Below are 21,893 nucleotides of genomic sequence, written 5' to 3' on the forward strand. Positions count from 1 at the left end.
GGAGTCTTGCTCTGTTGCCCAGGCTGGAGTGCAGTGGTGCGATCTCGGCTCACTGCAAGTTCCGCCTCCCGGGTTTACGCCATTCTCCTGCCTCAGCCTCTCGGGCAGCTGGGACTACAGGCGCCCGCCACCTCGCCCGGCTAGTTTTTTTTTGTATTTTTTAGTAGAGACGGGGTTTCAGCATGTTAGCCAGGATGGTCTCGATCTCCTGACCTTGTGATCCGCTTGTCTCGGCCTCCCAAAGTGCTAGGATTACAGGCTTGAGCCACCGTGCCCGGCCCAGACTTGTTAATGTTTATAACCAATAATATAAAATTATTGTTCCTATCTTCTGCTTCCCCAGCACCCTAAGACCTAATAATCATTAGATATTTCTGCATATATTCAATTTCTCACCTAAAAAAGAACAGGCTTTTATATAACAAGGAAGAAAATAAATAATAGAACCCAAATCTTTTTTTTTTTTTGAGACAGGATCTCACTCTGTCACCCAGGTTGAAGTGCAGTGGCGCAATCTCAGCTCACTCTGCAGCCTCAACTTCCTGGGCTCAAGTGATCCTTCTGCCTCAGTCTCCCAAGTAGCTGGGACTATAGGTGTGCCACTATGCCCAGCTAATATTTATATTTTTGTACAGACAGGGTTTCGCCTTGTTGCCCAGGCTGGTCTTGAACTCCTGGACTCAAGTGATCCGCCTTGTCTCAGCCTCCCAAAGTGCTGGGATTACAAGCATGAGCCACCATGCCTGGCCAGAACCCAAATCTTAAAACTAAAAATCATTTCACGGATTTGCTTTTCAGGTTCTCCTGTTCAGCGTTCACTAGCTGTGATAACTCAAAATGAGGCTCACCTGTTGGGACCTATTAGTTATATCCTTCGCAAATAACTGGACATGGTATTTACTGCCAAGAATTCTAAAATGGCCATCATATTCTGAAGACATCCTAACTTTTTTTTTTTTTTTGAGACAGTCTCATTTTGTCGCCCAGGCTGGAATGCAATGGCATGATCTCGGCTCACTGCTACCTCCGCCTCCTGGGTTCAAGTGATTCTCCTGCCTCAGCTTCCTGAGTAGCTGGGATTATAGGCACCCACCCCCACACCCGGCTACATCCTAACATTAAATGATAAAATTTTAAATTGCCAATTTTAGTAAATGAAGTTAACTTACGTTAATTAGGGGCTATATCTTAGATGGTATATGAGAAAAGTTTAAATGTTCTATACTTACTAGACCATTTAATTGCAGAAGTGTTTTCTAACTACATCTTTCACAAAGTTCAGCTAAAATAATTGCCTCAAGCTTTATGACACAGAAGTTAGTGACCTTAATGTTTTTTGTTCACATAATCATAATTACTTTTAATTATCTTATACAATATCAACATTCACTACAGAAAAAAGTAAAAAGCACCCACAATCCCACATCTTAATATTTTAATATATACAAAACCTTCAAGCTGGTTTTCTATTCATTAAAAATGAAACTATATATATATACACACACACACATATATATACACACACACACACACTCTCACACACATGAAAAATGGAATGATATGATATACTTAGGGAAATACAAATACCTATTTGGAACATCGATGTTAATGATACAAGTTTCTAAAAGTTCTCCATAGAGATCTGTGCAAGATGCAAGAATCCACCTTTGATCATGTGATAAACAGTATCCCACAAAAAGAACATTGTATTTCTGTCCAGCTTCTCCAAATGTTTCTCCTAGCTCTGTCTGTTTGTCCTTCACTGGAGCCAGAATAAAAGGAGGTGCATAAAGTCGAATACACTCTGGTCTCTATAAAATAAAAAATTAAGGTATTATCATACTATACAATCTTAGATAAATATGTATTTAAAATGTAATTATCATTTACCTAATTATAAGATAATTGGAAAATGAGAGCTAAGCCAAAAATTGCACTTAGTTTTGCATAATATCATAAAAGTGTTGGCAGGGCGCAGTGGCTCGTGCCTGTAATCCCAGCACTTTGGGAGGCAGAGGTGGGCAATCACCTGAGGTCAGGAGTTCGAGACCAGCCTGGCCAACAAGACAAACCCCCCCCCCCCAATACACAAAATTAGCTGGGCAAGATGGCGCATGCCTATAATCCCAGCTACTCAGGAGGCTGAGGCAGGAGAATCGCTTGAACCCAGGAGGCGGAGGTTGTGATGAGCCGAGACTGCCCCACTGCACTCCAGCCTGGGTGACAAAGTAAGCCTCCATCTCAAAAAAAAAAAAAGTATGTATAGTCATTCAACAACTTTGGTCATGAAAAACATACTTACATCAGGACTTCTAAGGGCAGTTTCCATGGCTAAACCTGGACCAAAGCCAGTCAATGTTTTCACATTGGTTGATGTTGGAAGTGGCCTCCGACACTGGGTAAAGGCCGAAAAAGCCAGGGATTTTAAATGCTGGGGATAGATTTCTCTATCTTCATGCTTCACAGGTTGCAACAGGTACTGACAAGGAATAATCTAAGAAGTGTAGGCAAATATTACAAATGTTAAACTTTCAAAAGAGAATAACAGGAATTGTGGGTCTAAAACTCTAAAAACTTTTTACTAGAAAATTTAAACAAAACCTAATTTAAATGAAAATTTAAGAATTGTTTTCTTACCTATTATGTAGGCTTTGAATAAGTAGCCAATTTTATCAATGGGTTCTGAACTAAAGGACTATTTAAAATTTTCTAGCCAGGCGTAGTGGCTCACACCTATAACCCCAGCACTTTGGGAGGCCAAGGTGGGCGGATCACAAGTTCAAGAGACAGAGACCATCCTGGCCAACATGGTGAAACCCCATCTCCACTAAAAATACAAAAATTAGCTGGGCGTGGTGGCACACGCCTGTAGTCCCAGCTACTTAGGAGGCTGAGGCAGGATAATCGCTTGAACCTGGGAGGCGGAGGTTGCAGTGAGCCGAGATTGTGCCACTGCACTCCAGTCTGGTGACAGAATGAGACTCCATCTCAAAAAAAAAAAAACAAAAAAAAAACTATAAATTTTCTATGTAATAATTATATTAATAATGCCACTGACCAGTCCTGAAGTCTATAAAATAAATTCAAAATTTCTTCTAACAACTTAATATGGTTAATTGCTTTCTCCTTTTCTTGCAACCTGTCTTGTATGTGCTGTATCTTTCTATTTAGGCTCATGAATTTAAAAATTGGCTTATAAAAGTAACACAGGAGAAACATTTAATGTACTTAATGGACTTTTTTTTTATTCTGTATTATTACTGTGGTATGACTGTAAAGTTTATCTTTTATAAATTATCTAAGATTTATACTATATTAAAGTAAAATCAATATAACAGAACTTGGCTTTTAGATAATCAATTTGAATACAGAAAAGTAGTATCTGAAACTTCTGACAACATCAAACTGTTTTACATAATTTTAACTCACAACATTTATCACTCTTACCTGTACAGAAACAGTACTCTTGATATGAGGAGGAAGAGTCTGGACCATTTCTAGAAAGCATCGAAGTAGCCCCAATGTCCACACACTAGAAGAGTTAGTGCTCTCGTCTGTATTTTCGTATGTAAAAGGATCAATTATATAAACAACAATTGCAGGTGGATATGTGATCGCATGTGAATCACCATCTGTGGGGATTCCCACTTTATCCCGATCCATCGTGCTAAAATTTAAGGTAGAAATGAGACAAAAAATTATACTGTATATGCTTGAAGTAGCATCTAAGCAGGTTCTTAATATACCCCCCTCCTCCCTCTTTTTTGGTGAAAGATGTGAGAAAGCCTCTCTGAAAATGAAAGACATTTCTTTTTTTTTTTTTTTTTTTTTGAGGCGGAGTCTCGCTCTGTCGCCCGGTCTGGAGTTGGAGTGCAGTGGCCAGATCTCAGCTCACTGCAAGCTCCGCCTCCCGGGTTTACACCATTCTCCTGCCTCAGCCTCCCGAGTAGCTGGGACTACAGGCGCCCGCCACCTCGCCCGGCTAGTTTTGTATTTTAGTAGAGACGGGGTTTCACCATGTTAGCCAGGATGGTCTTGATCTCCTGACCTCGTGATCCGCCCGTCTCGGCCTCCCAAAGTGCTGGGATTACAGGCTTGAGCCACCATGCCCGGCCGAAAGACATTTCTTTCTCACCAAAGTGAACCATAAACATTGTAAATACAATTTCACAATATATAAAGACACTTGCCTTAAGAGGTCTTGCCTTAAATTTACCAAAAAAGAAAAAAGAAAAAAAGAATTCTTAAAACCATAGAGTATTAGATACAAAAGATTGCTTAGAGTTTAAGGGATAAAACTGAGACAAAGATAGGTCTCTTTGTCTGAGACTATCTCAAATAGCTTCCCAAATTTATAAAGTTGGCTACAGGTAGAGCGAGGCCAGAAAGAAACCACGTTTCCAGAAACCACGTTTCCAGACTCATTCAATGTTCTAGTACATTTTTAGACTATATATATATGTTTTTTTTTTTTGAGATGGGGGTCTCACTATGTTAACCAAGTTGGTCTTGAACTCTTGGTCTCAAGCAATCCTCCTGCCTTAGCCTCTCAAAGTGCTAGGATTACAGGCATGAACCACTTAATCTCGTCCTATTTTTAGACTATATACATTTATTTCATATTTTACAGCTTCAATGGTGAACAAGTTTCCTTCTTCGATGGGTGATTTGATTTTTTTTACACTTCAAATCTATTCATATGTTCAAGAGGGGTGGATCAATCTGGGTAATGATTTGTTTTTACCCACATGAGTGTAATTTTGGGCACAACTGCATCCTGGATAGCTGACAGATATAATTAAGCTCTGGTTAACCTAGCCTATAAATCAAAAGGGAAGATCACCCAAAACCTTCATCATAAAGGGAATGAGAGCTGTCATAATCATTCCTGTCACCATAAATAACTTGGAATCACTGTGTAAAGTACTTAATGCATATTGTATCATATTACTCTCATCTTACACATAAGAAAACATGCTCAGAAAGTTAGAGTTTCCCCGAAGTCACAAAGCAGCTAAATGGTAGAGCTGAGATTCAAACTTTAGTATGACTCTAAAGCCTCTAAATAGACTGGGTCAACAGTGACTTCTCAATCACTAGAGTGATTTGCAGAGGCAAAGCTACTTGACAATTATGCCACAGAAGACTCAAATGTCATATGGGTATCTGGACTACATGGTTTTCAAGCTCTTAATTCCCACCCTCAGATTCTAGAATTCTATGATAAAGATTTTATGAAGTAAAGTCCTCATTATAATTTTATACATAAAATATTCAACACTAGACCTGGTGCGGTAGCTCATGCCTGTAATCCCAGCACTTTGGGAGGCTAAGGCAGGCAGATCACTGAGTCCAAGAGTTCCAGACCAGCCAGGGCGACATGGTAAAACCCCGTCTCTACAAAAAAGTAGCTGGGTGTGGTGGTGCATGCCTGTAAGTCCCAGCTACTCAGAAGGCTGACGTGGGAGGATCACCTGAGCCCAAGAGGTCGAGTCTGCGGTGAGCCGTGATCATGCACTGTACTCCAGTCTCGGTGACAGAGTGAGACCTTGTCTTAAAAAAAGATACAAACTAAAATTTCAAGAATAAGATAAAAAAGCACTTTATGTTCATTCAAAATGTCTTATTTACAAAAAAAACAGCATGGTTGGGCATGGTGGCTCACATCTGTAATCCCAGCACTTTCGGAAGCCAAGGCGGGCCGATCACCTGAGGTCAGAAGTTTGAGCCTGGTCAACATGGCAAAACCCTGTCTCTACTAAAAATACAAAAATTAACCAGGTGTGGTGGCACATGCCTGTAATTCCAGCTACTGGGGAAGTTGAGGGAGGAGATTCGCTTGAAAACAGGAGGCAGAGGTTGCAGTGAAGGGAGATCCCGCCACTGCACTCCAGCCTGGGCAAAAGAATGAGACTCTGTCTCAAGAAAAAAAAGAAAAAAGAAGTATTATAGTTTTCATATTTCTGCAAAAGCAGTATTTTTAAAGGTACCTTTCAGACACATCAGGATGCGGCTGAGTGGGAAGTGAAGATGATTCTCCAGAAATCCCAGCTGTCTGTAGAGTTGATGTCTGTTGCCCTCCTAGTTGACCACTCTGAACTGTATTTGCTTGTGTAGACATGGATCCTGCAGCATTACTGTTCATACTGCCAAAGGGTGGAAACGAAGGTAGTTTATTTGATGATACTCCACTATTCAAGTTGGAGGATGATGAAGATGAAGTTGAAGCTGTGGTCAAAGTTGAATTAGCTGTGGCAACTGAAGTAGATATGGCAACACCTGAAGTCATTGTCATAGTGCTGCTCGCTGCAGATGCTAAGGTGGCAGATGGAGTATTAGCATTTCCAGTATTTGTCATCTGAGGTGGAGTAATCAAAGACTGACTTGTAGGGGCAACTAAATTTGGCTGGGAAAGTAGAGAGCTGTCCAATGGCAGGGAAGCAAGATAAGGACCTAAAGAATAAAAACAGGTAGGAAATTTAATTCTTTATGTCACCGACTGGTTCTTTTTTTTATTCTACTGTGTAAACAGAATCATAATCCAGTTGATGTTTTCTTGGTAATTATAGCCCCTAAATTGCTTGCTAATGGTGTGACCTACATTTGCTTTCTATTTTCCTCTAGAAACTGAAGAAACATATTTAAAATGGAATTGAAAAAGCCAGAATTTTCACTCAAAATTAAAGAAATGATTACTATGAAAGTGTAACAAAATTCTATTTTCTAAGTATAATGAAATGTAAAAAAAAGGTATCTAGCAATATTCATCAAACTATTCAAAGGGTTTCTAAATCACAAATCAAATAAATATTGACTACATTGGCAGCTAATTAAAATATAAAATGGTATAATGTTATCATGGCGTTCAAATTACAGGAATGTCTAATGAGATTCAATATTTTGGTTCTGCATCTCTTTGGATTAAGTCTAAAGGAAGTCCACTGATATTTATTTCAAGAGTATTTATAAGCAATACAGTTGGGCATGGGTAGAATGAAAGAAAAAAATGTATGTAACAAGCAAGTCTTAAACAGCTGTCATTTTCTTAGCTACAACAAAGAACTATTTCTTGGTTTGGTAGAGATTAACTATAAATTATTTTATCTCTGAACTGTAACAAATGAAGAATCTTCATGTTATTAAAACATCAGACCCTACAGAGGCAACAGAAAATGTATTTATAACCCATAATTTCATCCTACCTGATGGGATCCCTCATTAGGGATCAGCAAACTTGTTCTGTAAAGGGTCAGATAATAAATACTTTTGTCTTTGCAGCCACACAGTCTCTATCACAATTACTCAGCTCCAATGTTGTAGCACAAAAGCAGCCAGTGAAAATACACAAATAAATGAGGATGGCTGTGTTCCAGTAAAATTTTATGTACAAAAACAGCTGGTGGACCAGGCCACATTTTGCCAACACCAGCCTTATACAATAAATACAAATTCAATACCTAGGTCATATCTGCAGACTTGTGCATAAAGCTTGAGTTTAGAAAATGCTTCATTGTTACCATCAGCTGCCTGAGAAAACCATTCTGCTACCAATTTTTCTGATAGTTTATTTGATGCAGTAGATCCAACTCTCATGATCCCATCTGTTAACAGTCGAGAAACAGGTCTATGTTGACCTAATCGACAGGACTACAAATATACATACAGAAAGCAGAATTAGTAAATTTATTATAGTGTTTAGGCACACATTATAAAACCACGCATGAAAGCTATTTAAAATAAGCTTAACCATTTGCAATTAACAGTTATGATAAAAATATCAAGGGTGTTTTTAGAAGTAGGTCATCAAAAAAATAAACATATCAAAGAGTGAAATGGTTGCAGCAAGGTCTTTTTTCATTTTTACATAGAAAATTCATTAAAATTTTTTTTCAAAATTAAAATATCTCTAATGAAAAAACACCTAGATAACAATAGTACTAGAACCATTTGATTTGAATAAAAGCTTGCAGAATGCAAAATAAGTAAGCATAAAATGCAGGATTTTAGGTATACATTAACTCCATGAATTATGAATACACATATCCCTAAATCAAAGCATAATAAAAATTGGTATACAAATTTATTTATATACCCTCTCCGTCTAGTTTTGTGAGTCACTGATTTTTGTTGTAAGAAGCCCAATGTCAAATAAATTTGTAACATTGGATTAAGCAAACTTAGAAGACTTCTTTACTATAAGAATTTCAAAGCCTTTAAAACCTAGTACGAATTGTGACTCTCTAAAAGTAATATACAATGTTTCCCCAAGCCTATTTAACTATGGAACTTTTTTTCTGAGAGGATTTTACCAGCTAATGTTCGAAATAACACCCTTTGGGAAATGTTTATTTATTAAAAACACACTACAAATACCTTGTAATTATGTGGAAAATTTTATAAGGAGGCTAAACGAACACACACTAACATTCAGATTGTAAAAGGAATCAAAATTTAAAGACTAAATTTCTAAGCCTTTGTGGAAAAAGGAAGGAATAATAAAGTAAGACTTTATGTCCCATAACACTTTCAATTCACAATTATTGTGCCTGGTAATGGATATGTGAAAATTATAACTTAAAAGAAAGGACAAGAATTTCAGACCCGAAATGGACCTTAGTGATGTCTAGCATAGATTTATTTTACATATGAGGAAAGTGAGGCCTAGTGTCACTACCCGAAATCCTGGAGAAGACTAGAATTTTTGTAAATGTAATTTTTTTCCTGAGGAGCTATTTAACATTTACCCTTTGTTTTAGAAAAGGCCACATTAGAATGGATATATATACATGCCCTCAATGTTTCTTCCTCCAATAGGGAGATAGCCACTCTGACCCACGGCATACACATCTAACAGACTGGGTCAAACTCAGCAAAGAATGTAATTGGCTAGTATGAGAAATAAACATCTAATCTGACATTATCACTGTGTCCCAATCAACTGAACTGCCCAGTATGCTGTATATACAACAATACAAATTGTAAGGTAGTTTTAAAATGTCATCTCTTTTTAAACACCTACCTCATATATTGCAGTAAGATCTCTAAAAAAGCTTTTGGCTCCATTTAACAATGCTTCATTCTCTGGACACAGTACAACATAGGCTATATCTCTTTGAGATCCATAGGGTTCCAGCATAAGCCTCTCCCAATAAGGAAGAGCAAATGGAGAAAGCACCAGATAATCATAATCATAACCCAACAAAAATGTGGGGATTGGCAGTGGTTCTGGGGATTCATCAGTTCCTAAATAAGAAAGATGTATTTTAAGAAAACACTTAAAAACAAGACATCTCCTTTTATTTAAATGTCAAAAGTTAATGAAGTCATTATGAGTAAAATATTTTATTACAGACAAAAATACTTAATGCCAGTGATCAAGACTTTTCAACAGTTAGGAATTTCCTAAACAAGTCTTTTTATTTACTTATTTTTTTGAGATAGGGTCTTGCTCTGTTGCCCAGGTTAGACTGCAGTGGAACAATCATGCCTTACTGCAGCATTAACATACTGGGCTCAAGTAATCGTGTGGCCTCAGCTTCCCGAATAGCTGGGACTACAGGTGTGTGCCACTATGCTTGGCTAATTTTTAAAGTTTTTGTAGAAATGGGATCTTGCTGTGTTACCCAGGTTGGTCTCTAACTCCTGAGCTCAAGTGATCCTCCTTCCTCAGCCTCCCAAAGTGCTGAGATTACATGCGGGAGCCACCACGTCTGGTCTGCATTTAAACTTTTGGCATGGGTCTGGGTGCAGTGGCTCACACCTGATTCCCGCACTTTGGGAGGCCGAGGTGGGCAGATCACTTGAGGTTAGGAGTTTGAGACCAGCCTGACCAACGTGGAGAAACCCCATCTCTACTAAAAATACAAAATTAGCCAGACGTAGTGGTGCATGCCTGTAATCCCAGCTACTCGGGAGGCTGAGACAGGAGAATTGCTTGAACCCAGGAGGTAGAGGTTGCGGTGAGCTGAGACTACGCCATTGCACTCCAGCCCGTGCAACAAGAGCAAAACTCCGTCTCAAAAAAAAAAAAAGGACATAAAAATACACTGTAGGCCAGGTGCTATGGCTCATGCCTGTAATCTCAGCACCCTGGGAGGCTGAGGTGGGCGGATTACTTGAGCCCAGGAGTTTGAGGCCTAGGCAACACAGTGAGACACCATCCCTATTTATACATTTAAAAACAATATAATTTAAAAACATAGAAAAAAGAAAAAAACCTTATTAAGAGTGTAGATTTCGCCCGGCGCGGTGGCTCAAGCCTGTAATCCCAGCACTTTGGGAGGCCGAGGCGGGTGAATCACAAGGTCAGGAGATCAAGACCATCCTGGCTAACATGGTGAAACCCCGTCTCTACTAAAAATACAAAAAAATTAGCCGGACGTGGTGGCGGGCGCCTGTAGTCCCAGCTACTCGGAGGCTGAAGCGGGAGAATGGGGTGAACCCGGGAGGCGGAGCTTGCAGTGAGCTGAGATCCGGCCACTGCACTCCAGCCTGGGTGACACAGCGAGACTCCGTCTCAAAAAAAAAAAAGAGTGTAGATTTCATGTTAAGCGTTCTGTTTTTTACGTTTTTTTTGTTTTTGTTTTTGAGATGGAGTCTTGTTCTGTTGCCTAGGCTGCAGTGCAGTGTTGCAATCTCCACTCACTCCAACCTCCACCTCCTGGGTTCAAGCAATTATCTCACCTCAGCCTCCCGAGTAGCTGCGATTATAGGCACATATCACCACACCTGGATAATTTTTTGTATTTTGGTAGAGATGGGGTTTCATCATGTCGGCTAGGCTGGTCTCAAACTACTGACCTCAAGTGATCTGCCCACCTCGGCCTCCCAAAGTGCTGGGATTACAGGCATGAGTCACCATGCCTGGTGAGTGTTCTTAACATAATAAAAAATTTTTAAAAGACAATGACCAACAACCTAATAGAAAAATGGGTTAAGAACATGAAGATTACAAAACAAAACTATAACACATAAAAAGATGATCTTTCTCATTAAAAAAAAAAGCAATTTAAAATTAATAGCAAACAATGATAAAGCTATGTGCTAGGTACTGTTGAAAGCTCTTTGTACTGACTCATTTAATCCTCACAAAAAACACAAGGCAGAAACTATTATTAACTTCATTTTAGAGATGAGAATAACATAAATTAGGAAGTTAAGCAATTTCTCTAGCATTTCACAAGAAGTACCAGGGTAGGAATTTAAACCCAGGAAATCTATCCCCACAGTCTGTACTATTTAATCTCTCAAACACTGAATCAGCAACCTGCTAGGCAAGGCTTTGGGAAAATAGGCACTTTAACTGGTGGGCATTCAAATTGGTATTACAGGGGCTGGGCATGGTGGCTCACGCCTGTAATCTCAGCACTTTGGGAGGCCTAGGTAGGTGGATCACTTGAGGCAAGGAGTTCGAAAACAGACTGGGCAACATGGCAAAATCCCTTCTCCACTAAAAATATAAAAATTAGCCAGGTGTGGTTAAGGCATGCCTGTAATCCCAGCTACTCATAAGGCTGATGCATGAGAACTGCTTGAACCTGGGAGGCGGAGGGTGCAGTGAGCTGACATCACGCCACTACACTCCAGTCTGGGCGAGAAAGTGAGACTGTCTCAAAAAAATAATAATAAATTTAAAAAAAAAGGTATTACAGAATTACAGAGAGTTATTTAGTTTTTTGTTGTTTTTTTTTTCTTGAAACACACATCTGGGTGCTTACAGTCTAGCCCTTTGGGAGGCTGAGGTGGGCAGATCACTAGGGCCCAGGAGCTGGAGACCAGCTTGGGAAACATGACAAAACCTCATCTCTACAAAATATACAAAAATTAGCTGGGTGTGGTGGCACACACCTGTAGTACCAGCTACTTGGGAGGCTGAGGTGGGAAGATCACTTGGACCCAGGAGGTTACAGCTGCAGTGAGCCATGATTGTGCCACTGTACTCCAGCCAGGGTGACAGAACATATCTCAAAAATAATAATAAATAAAATAAAAATACACCCATGCTTTAAAGCCAGGGATCTGTGCATTACTGAAATAGAGCTGTAATGATAATGGTGGAAACAATCTATATGTTCATAAACACTGCACTCGTAAAATATATTATCATATGTAAAGAACAATGGAATACATGAATACATATAGCCATAAAAAAAAAAAAGATAATCTCTATATGTGCAGATAAAAATGATCTCCAAAATCAGTTAAGGCACAGAAATAAATAAATGTACTATATTAGGTTGGTTTTTTTTTGAGACAGAGTTTCGCTCTTGTTGCCCAGGCTGGAGTGCAATGGCGTGATCTTGGCTGGTGGCAACCTCTGGCTCCCAGGTTCAAGTGATTCTCCTTCTCCTGCCACAGCCTCTCAAGTAGCTGGGATTACAGACATGCACCACTATGCCCGGCTTATTTTGTATTTTTAGTAGAAATGGGGTTTCTTCATGTTGGTCAGGCTGGTCTCGAAGAACTCCCGACCTCAGGTGACCCACTTGCCTTGGCCTTCCAAAGTGCTGAGATTACAGGTGTGAGCCACCGCACCCAGCTACTTAGTTTTTAAAATAATGTAAAAGTTTATACTAAAATATATTTTCTGGCTGGGCGTGGTGGCTCATGCCTGTAATCCCAGCACTTAGGGAGGCTGAGGCGGGCAGATCACTTGAGGCCAGGAGTTTGAGACCAGCCTGGCCAACATGATGAAACCCTGTCTCTACTAAATATACAAAAAATTAGCCAGGCATGGTGGCGTGCACCCATATTCCCAGCTACTCAGGAGGCTAAGCCAGGAGAATTGCGTGAACCCAGGAGGCAGAGGTTTTGTAATGAGATTTAAATTATTTAGCCATTAAAAGAAGGAGAAAAGGAAAACATAGGCAAATCCATTACTTTCACATATAATACATTCCAAATCCATACACAAAAGTCAAAGATTTCAAGAAGTATTATTCCAAATACATTTGAAAAACTCCAATTACAGCCCACCTTTCAGAGATAATCTTCCACAAATAGTCCAAATATTTGGAATAGTCTTTTCATCACAGCTGACCATAAATCTGCATACCTATTATGAGAATTCATTTTCTACTCTTGTCACAACCAGCAAATTTCTTCTTTGTTGTAATTATTTTTAAATGAAGACCTTAGCTCCTTTTATCACTAGTATAGCCCTCATTCCCCACTCCGCCTCCCTTTTTCATTGAATTTTGTAAAATAATTTATAACAAAAGCATTTTTTTGCCATTAAAAAAAACAAAACCTTAGCAGTATGTCCCTTTCTTCATGTAAAATCTTGAGGCAAAGTCCCCTATGTGCAAGAACAGATCTAAGAGAAGCCACTCCTTTTGAAGCGGGGTTGGAGAGTTGAATAAGCTGAATGTTTGAAATGGTGGGGAAAAAAGCTAGGATTGGACCACAGTGGCCTTAAGAATATACCACAAATATATTTAAAGAAAATTCATGTGCTTATTCTAGTTGGGCACAGAAATCTGAGAACTGAAATAAAATCAGTCATTATTTATCACTATAAATTACTTACCATAAGAGCCTCGGCCAGCCATTTTATGAAATTGTTGCCAAGTAAGAGGACCCTGAACACCCCAAGGTCTTACTGTTCTTTTTTTCTGAATGGCATCCTGAAGAACTGGCTGAAGAGAGAGGAGCATTCGAAGTATATCCTGTGAGCACTGCATACTCACATCTACAAGCATTTAAAAAAAAAAAGTAATTAAGAATTGCTATTCCCAACACAAATAAAATTTTAAGATAATACAAAACACATATAGGGAAGTTCAGGTCTGCTCTGCATCAAGAAGATTAAACCCTTGCTTGTGCAGAGAACTGTATTAAGTTCTATCAGATGATCTGTAGAAATGGTTCTTCTAGATGCTTACAACCAAGAAGACATACAATAAAAAGCTACTGTAACTTATCTCCATAAAAAGTCATTCATTAGCTGATTAATCAAATTTATAAATTAGTCAAATAAATTTCTTTCTTTTTGCATTTATGGTGGCTGTTTTGGTGCTGTAGGTATTTTACCAGAAAGAAGTCTGCCTCACACTGAAATTACATCCCATAATTAGCACTACTATGGTAAAGTGAATAAAGACTGGTTATAATTATTAAAGTTTAATTTGAAAAAAAAGTAGACTTTGACAATTCTAAAATACAAAAACTATACAGTAACTTGCTCACACTGCTAAAAAGTATATTATCCATAGATATTTTATAAGCTTATACATCTTAAAGATTTATAGATTATCAAATCATGACCTGCATTTCTGACCAACTATCAGAATGGGTATGAAAGGTGCTCCACATAAATGTCAAATGGCTCAAGGAAAAATCACTAAATGATATTGATACAATAAATGTGGCCCCCAGAATGGTCCAGTTGTACCACTCAACCTGTTTGAGCACAGTTATATTAAATCATTCAATTTTAATTTATTACCTTTGCCTAATTTATCGTTATAGGCCCCAATTTCCTATATCTAAAAAGTGTACTGGCTAGGCCCAGTGGCTCACACCTGTAATTCCAGCACTTTGGGAGGCCAATGCAGGTGGACTGTTTGAGGTCAGGAGTTTGAGACCAGCCTGGCCAACACAGTGAAACCCTGTCTCTACCAAAAAATATAAAACTTAGCCAGGCATGGTGATGCATGCCTATAATCCCAGCTACTGGGGAGGCTAAGGCAGGAGAACTGCTTGAACCCAGGAGGCTGGGGTTGCAGTGACCCGAGATCATGGCACTGCACTCCAGCTTGGGTGACAAAGTGAGAGCCCATCTCAAAAAACAAAAACAAAAACAAAAAAAAGTGTACAGAACTAGATAAAACTAAGTTCCAAATACAATACTTAATATGTAATATGCTTAAATAAACTTTTGCATACACAGTAGAATACTATTTAGTAGTTGAAAATGCTAATAGGCTGGGCTTGGGTGGTGGCTCATGCCTGTAATTCCAGCACTTTGGGAGACTGAGGCAGTCAGACTGCTTGAGCTTACGAGTTCATGGGCAGCCTGCTCAACATAGCAAAACCTTGTCTCTACAAAAAGCCAGATATGGTGCCACATGCCTGTGGTTCCAGCTACTCAGGAGAATGAAGTGGGAGGATCACTTGAGCCCATGAGGTCGAGGTTACGGTAAGCCATGATGGCATAACACTGCACTTCAGCCTTGACAACAGAGCGAGACCCCTTCTCCAAAAAAAAAAAAAAAAAAGAAAAGAAAAAAGAAGATCAGAAAAAAATACCTATGAAGTACTATGCTTATTACCTGCATGACAAAATGATCTGTATGCTGACCCCCAGGACACACAGTTTACCTTTTACTTATATAACAAACCTGGCACACGTACCCATGAACCTAAAATAAAAGTTTTAAAAAAAGGAGTGATCATGGAGGATAATCAATCAATAGAAATAAACTGAAAATCCAGAAATCAACCCACCTGCTTATGATAAACTGATTTTTGACAAAGGTACCAAGACAACTTAAAGATAACATTTTCCATAGGTGATTCTAGGACAACTAGATATCCACATGCAAAAGAATGAAGTCAGAACCCTTCCATATACTATATACAAAATATTCAGAATGGATCAGAGATCTAAATATAAGAGCTAAAACTAAAAAGTTATTTCAAAAAAGTAATAGGCGTAAATTTTCAAGACCTTGGATTAGGTCCTGACCTAGACATCAAAAGCACAAGCAACAAGAGAAAAAATAAATTGGACTTCATCAAAATTAAAAATGTTTGTGCTTCAAAGAATACCATCAACGAAATAAGATTTCACATCCTATGGAGATACGAAAAAAAGGAAAGTGAAAAGAAGCTGAGTGTGATAGCAGGCCCCTGCAGTCCTAGCTACCTGAGGAGGCTGCAGCGGGAGGATCGCTTGAATCCAAGAGTTTGAGACCAGTCTGGTCAAACTAGCAAGACCCTGTATCTTTAAAAAAAAAAAAGATGAAAAGACAATGCAGAGTATAGGAGAAAATATATGCAAATCACACATGTGGTAAGGGGGCTTGTGTCCTTGTATCCAGGATATATTAAAAAAAACTCTTAGGATTCGATAATAAAATACATAAAACCTAATTTTAAAATGGGCAAAAAATCTGAAAAGTCATTTCTCCAAAGAAGATATACAAATGGACAACAAGCACATGAAACAATGTTCAACATTATTAGTCATTAGGGAAATGCAGATGAAACCACAATGAGATACTACTTCACACAAAGTATCACAATGAGATACTTTGACTATAAGATGACTATAAGAAAAACAACGTGCCAAGTGTAAGTGAAATCCTCATATGTTGCTGGTAGTTATGTAAAATGGTGCAGCTGCTATGGAAAACAATCTGGCAGTTCCTCAAAAGATTAAACAGGTCAGGTGTGGTGGTGCATGCTTGTAATCCCAGCTACAGGGAGGCTGAGGCACCAGAATTGCTTGAACCTGGGAGTCGGTTGCAACCTGGTTGCAATGAGCCAAGATTGTGCCCCAATGCACTCCAGCCTGGGATGACAGAGCAAGACTCTTGTCTCAAAACAAAACAAAGGCCAAGTGCAGTGGCTCACACCTGTAATCCCAGCACTTTGGGAGGCCGAGGCAGGTGGGTCACCTGAGGTCAGGAGTTTGAGACCAGCCTGGCCAATATGGTGAAACCCCATCTCTACCAAAAATTCAAAAATTAGTTGGGCGTGGTGGTGGGCGCCTGTAATCCCAGTTACTCGGGAAGCTGAGGCAGGAGAATTGCTTGAATCTGGGAGGCAGAGGTTAGAGTGAGCCAAGATTGCGCCACTGCACTCCAGCCTGGGCAACAAGAGTGAGACTCCATCTCAAAAAAAACAAACAAACAAAAAAAAAGATTAAACAATATGACTCAGTGAGTCCACTTAAGAGTAATAAAACATGTCCATATAAAACTTGTATACAAATGTTCATGGCAGCATTATTCATAATAGCCAAAAAGTGGGAAAAAACTAAATATCCATCAACTGATGAATGGGTAAATAAAATACAGTATCTTCATACAATGGAATATTATTCGGCAATAAAGTACTAATATGTGCTACAGCATAGGTGAACCTTGAAAACATTATGCAAAGTGAAAAAAGCCAGTCACTGAAGACCATACAGTATATAATGCTATTGATATGAGTATATAATTCTATTGATATGAAATATCCAAAAGCGGTAAATCTAGGTAGACAGAAAGTAGACTAGTGGTTGTCTATAGCTAGGAAAGAAGGTTGAACGGAAAAAGGGAGTGACTGCTAACAGGTAGGGGGTTTAATAAGAAAATGCTCTAAAACCGACTGTGTTGATGACTGCCCAACTCTGCATACTAAAAAGCAGCCAACTGTACATTTTAAATGGGTGAACTGTATGGTATTCTTAATTTTTGTTCAGCAAGTATGTATTTTTTTTTTTTTTTTTTTTGAGACGGCGAGTCTCGCTCTGTCTCCCGGCTGGAGTGCAGTGGCTGTCTTCAGCTCACTGCAACTCTGCTCCGGTTTATGCCATTTCCTGCCTCAGCCTCCAGGTAGCGGGATTACAGGCGCCCGCCACTCGCGGCTAGTTTTTTGTATTTTTAGTAGAGAGGGTTTACATGTTAGCAGGATGTCTCGATCTCGCCTCGTATCGCCCGTCTCGGCTCCCAAAGTGCTGGGATTACAGGCTTGAGCCACCGCGCCCAGCCGTATTTTTTATAATTAGAACAGAGCTTTCTCTATCTTCAACAAAATTAACATTGTCATTAAAATATACAAACTACACTGGCCAGGTGCGGTGGCTCATGCTTGTAACTCCAGCACTTTGGGAGGCCGAGGCGGGTGGATCACGAGGTCAGGAGATCGAGACCAGCCTGGCCAACACGGTGAAACCCCATCTCTACTAAAAATACAAAAAATTAGCTCGGTGTGCGGCGGGCGCCTGTAGTCCCAGCTACTCAAGAGGCTGAGGCAGGAGAATGGCGTGAACCCAGTAGGCACAGCTTGCAGTGAGCCAAGATCACGCCACTGCACTCCAGCCTGGGCTAAACTGAGTGAGACTGCATCTCAAAAACAAAACAAAACAAAACAAAACAAAAAATACATATATATACACAAACTATACTTTGCAGACTTTTAAATTCATTCAAACATATCTTCTTTCAAGATGTTAAAACTAAATAAACAAATCCAAACATCTATTTTAATATCCTGATCTACTGTGTTCATTATTCTAGGTGTTTAGATTACAGACAAAAATCTTTGCCTTTACACAGAACTTTGCAAAGAGTGTTCTTAATGGAGGTAAGAAATAACAATTAATAAATTTTATTATGTTAGAAGGTAATAGTCAACACTATGGAAAGAAAGCAAGATGGAGAACATGAAGAAGGGTTTGCATTTTTATAATGAGAAGATGACATCTGACAAGATTTAAAGAAGACAGAGTTATCCACATAAATATCTGGAAAACGAGTATCCAAGAGGGAGGAAAGATGCCAAGGGCTCTAATGCAGGAGCTTGCCACCATTTCATGATGCTGTAACTTAATCAAAGTATTCTAATATTGCACATTTATGTTTTCCAACATTGTTTTTTGTTGTTGTTGTTTTTTTTTTGAGACAGAGTCTCACTCTGTCACCCAGGCTGGAGTGCAGTGGCGCAATCTCCGCTCACTGCAACCTTCGCCTCCCAGGTTCACACCATTCTCCTGCCCCAGCCTCCCAAGTAGCTGGGACTACAGGTGCCCGCCACCACGCCCAGCTAATTTTTTGTATTTTTAGTAGAGACCGGGTTTCACCATGTTAGCCAGGATGGTCTTGATCTGACCTCGTGATCCACCCGCCTTGGCCTCTCAAAGTGCTGGGATTACAGGCATGAGCCACTGCACCCAGCCCATTATTTGTTTTTAATACTGAAAATTTTTAATTGAAATATAAAGTCTTTTCTTTCTTTCTTTTCTTTTTGGTAGAGATGGGGGTCTTGCTATGTTCCTCAGGCTGGTCTCAAACTCCTGGTCTCAAGCAATACTCCTGCCTCAGCCTCCCAAAATGCTAGGATTACAGGGGTGAGCCATGGGCCCCATTTCTCTCTTTCTTGTACTAAATTATTTTCTTTGGACAAGTTCTTAAGAAGAAATTCATTTTTAAGTCTGCAGCTTTCTGTTTACATCAGTGCTTACTGTTATTCAAAAAACATATACCAGGTAAAGCTCAATGTTTTCCATTATTTTGTAAGTTGGTTTTTAAAAACAAAATAATTATAAAGAGTGCCACTAATCCTCCTGCTGCTGTCATTACCACTACTAACATCTGAGTTCTTACTATGTGAGAAAAACTGCTTTTTTTTTTCAGACCGAGTTTCACTCTTGTCACCCGGGCTGGAGTGCAATGGCAGGATCTCGGGCTCACTGCAACCTCCACCTCATGGGTTCAAGCAATTCTCCTGCCTTAGCCTCCCAAGTAGCTGGGATTACAGGCATGCACCACCACGCCAAGCTAATTTTTGTATTTTAAGTAGAGATGGGGTTTCACCATGTTGGTCAGGCTGGTCTTGAACTCCTGCGTGGCTCATGCCTGTAATCCCTGCACTTTGAGGCGGGGCCAAGGTGGGTGGATCAACTACTCTGTTTTATATGTACTATTTCATTTGATTATCTCAATACCCTGTAAAGTAAATCTATTATTGACCCTATTTTAAGAAATCAAGGCACAGAAAGGTTAACTAACTTGGCCCAAGGTAGCAGGCAGTATTTAGTGCTAGAGTCATGTTTCAAACCCAAGCAGTCTGAGTCCACAGCCTATGATCTTAACTACTCTATATGGTTTAAAATAATCTTTCCTTTTTTTTTTGAATACCTATGACATTTATTTGTATCTTTCCCTTTTTAAATTTGGTCCCTGGGAATGAATAATTGGATAAATGCTGATACTATGTCATATACATGAACTTAATCACTGGTCCACGTGTTGTTCTCTTACATTTCAAAAATTTTCTTTAATAATAAAATGAACAACTGTAATCTCACTGCCTAGGAACTAGAACATTACCAAAAATGATCTTATTAAATGTTTCTCCCTATCCTATCTCTTGGTCATTTTTCGGTATGTGTGAAATTTCAAGAATTAACCAATATCCTCAATTTTATGTGTATGTAAAATAATACACTCAGTTGTGCTTGTTTCAAAACTTTATCAACGGTAATACATTAAAGAGGTATTTTTAACGGGTATCTGACTATATGTAATCTTCTGGGACTTGTTCCCTCTTCCTCTCCTCAACAGCATCATTAAGATTCATATTTGTTATATATAACTGTATTCATTTTCAGAAGCCATATAACATTCCATCTGTACTATCATTATTACTCAACCTTCTGCATTACATGCCCATTTTTTTCTTTTTGAGACAAGAGTCTCATTCTGTCAAATAGGCTGGAGTGCAGTGGTACAATCATGGTTCACTGAATTCTCCATCTCCTACGTTCAAGCTATACTCCCACCTCAGCCTCCCAAGTAGCTGAGACTACAGGTGCATGCTACCACACCCAGCTAACTTTTGTATTTTTAGTCGAGATGGGTCTGCCATGTTCACCAGGCTGGTCTTGAACTCCTGGGCTTTTAAATTAAAAAAAAAATTCCTTTCTATAGGATCACTCCCAATGCACCTTTAACAAAATAATAATAAACCTCTGTTTTAACCCTATTATGCAATTTCTCTGCTATTTACAGCAAAAGTCCCCAGCAAATTGTCTAAGTTTGCTTCTCATCCTGTTCTTTTGTGAACCCATTCTAATCAGGTTGATTGAAACTGCCTATCAAGGTGACCACTAACTTCTATGTGGTCACATCCAATAACCTGTCTCAGTTTTCACCTTAATGTATCATAGTATTTGACAGAGATGATCACTCTCTTCTAAATATTCCCGGGCTGGGCACGGTGGCTCACGCCTGTAATCCCAGCACTTTGGGAGGCTGAGGCAGGTGGACTGCCTGAGCTCAGGAGTTCGAGACCAGTCTGGGCAACACAGTGAAACCTCGTCTCTACTGAAATACAAAAAATTAACTGGGTGTGGTGGCAGGCACCTGTAGTCCCAGCTACTTGGGAGGCTGAGGCAGGAGGATTACTTGAACCCGGGAGGTGGAGGTTGCAGTGAGCCGAGATCGTACCACACTGCACTCCAGGCTGGTCACAGAGCGAGACTCTGTCTCAAAACAAACAAACAAAAATTCCCTAATCTTGATTTCTAGGATACCATGCTCTCTTGGTTTTCCTCCAACCTCCTTCTCAATTTTCTTTCCTGGCACCTCTTCTCCCTCCCCACCTCTAAATGTCAGCTCCATCCTTGTACTACTCTATCTACAATTACTCTATAGGTTATTTCATCCAGATCCACAGCTTTTCATGATGATAACTCACACACAAAATTTTTCAATCTCCGGACCCAATCATTCCTCTGAATTTAAACATACTATCTCCAAATGTGTATCTGATTTACTCCCCAGTGTTTCCCTCCTCTGTAGTTAGTACCATCATTCACCCAATTGCTCAAGCTATTATCGATGCCTCATCTTTTCTTACATGTCTATCGGCAAACCCTGTAGGTACTATTTCCCAAATATACCTAAAACCTATTACTTACATCTCGCTTGCCTCCTATCTTGTCTAAGCTACCATCATCTTTCACCTAAGCTTCTGAAACTGCCTTCCAACTGATTTATCCTGCTTCTATTCTCACTTTCACTACTGCCAACCCCCAAGGCTATTTTCCACACAATAGCAACAGAGAGTCTTGCTCTGTTGCCCAGGCTGGAGTGCAGTGGCATTATCTCAACTCACCACAACCTCCGCCTCCCAGGTTCAAGCAACTCCTCTGCCTCGGCCACCTGAGCAGCTGGGAC

General features: G+C 39.5%; 1 protein-coding gene across 1 annotated transcript in view; it reads right to left on the reverse strand.

Moving 5' to 3' along the window:
• MED13 (mediator complex subunit 13) overlaps nucleotides 1-21,893 on the reverse strand; it is a 124,862-nt gene that overhangs the window by 16,044 nt on the left and 86,925 nt on the right. The window contains 7 exon segments of the mRNA XM_017875238.1: nucleotides 1,588-1,811; nucleotides 2,303-2,494; nucleotides 3,448-3,667; nucleotides 5,991-6,453; nucleotides 7,458-7,647; nucleotides 9,020-9,243; nucleotides 13,529-13,690. Coding sequence (XP_017730727.1) covers nucleotides 1,588-1,811; nucleotides 2,303-2,494; nucleotides 3,448-3,667; nucleotides 5,991-6,453; nucleotides 7,458-7,647; nucleotides 9,020-9,243; nucleotides 13,529-13,690 — 1,675 coding nt within the window.

The sequence above is a fragment of the Rhinopithecus bieti genome, unplaced genomic scaffold (genome assembly GCF_001698545.2).
Source record: "Rhinopithecus bieti isolate Rb0 unplaced genomic scaffold, ASM169854v2 scaffold_9978, whole genome shotgun sequence".
NCBI lineage: Eukaryota > Metazoa > Chordata > Mammalia > Primates > Cercopithecidae > Rhinopithecus > Rhinopithecus bieti.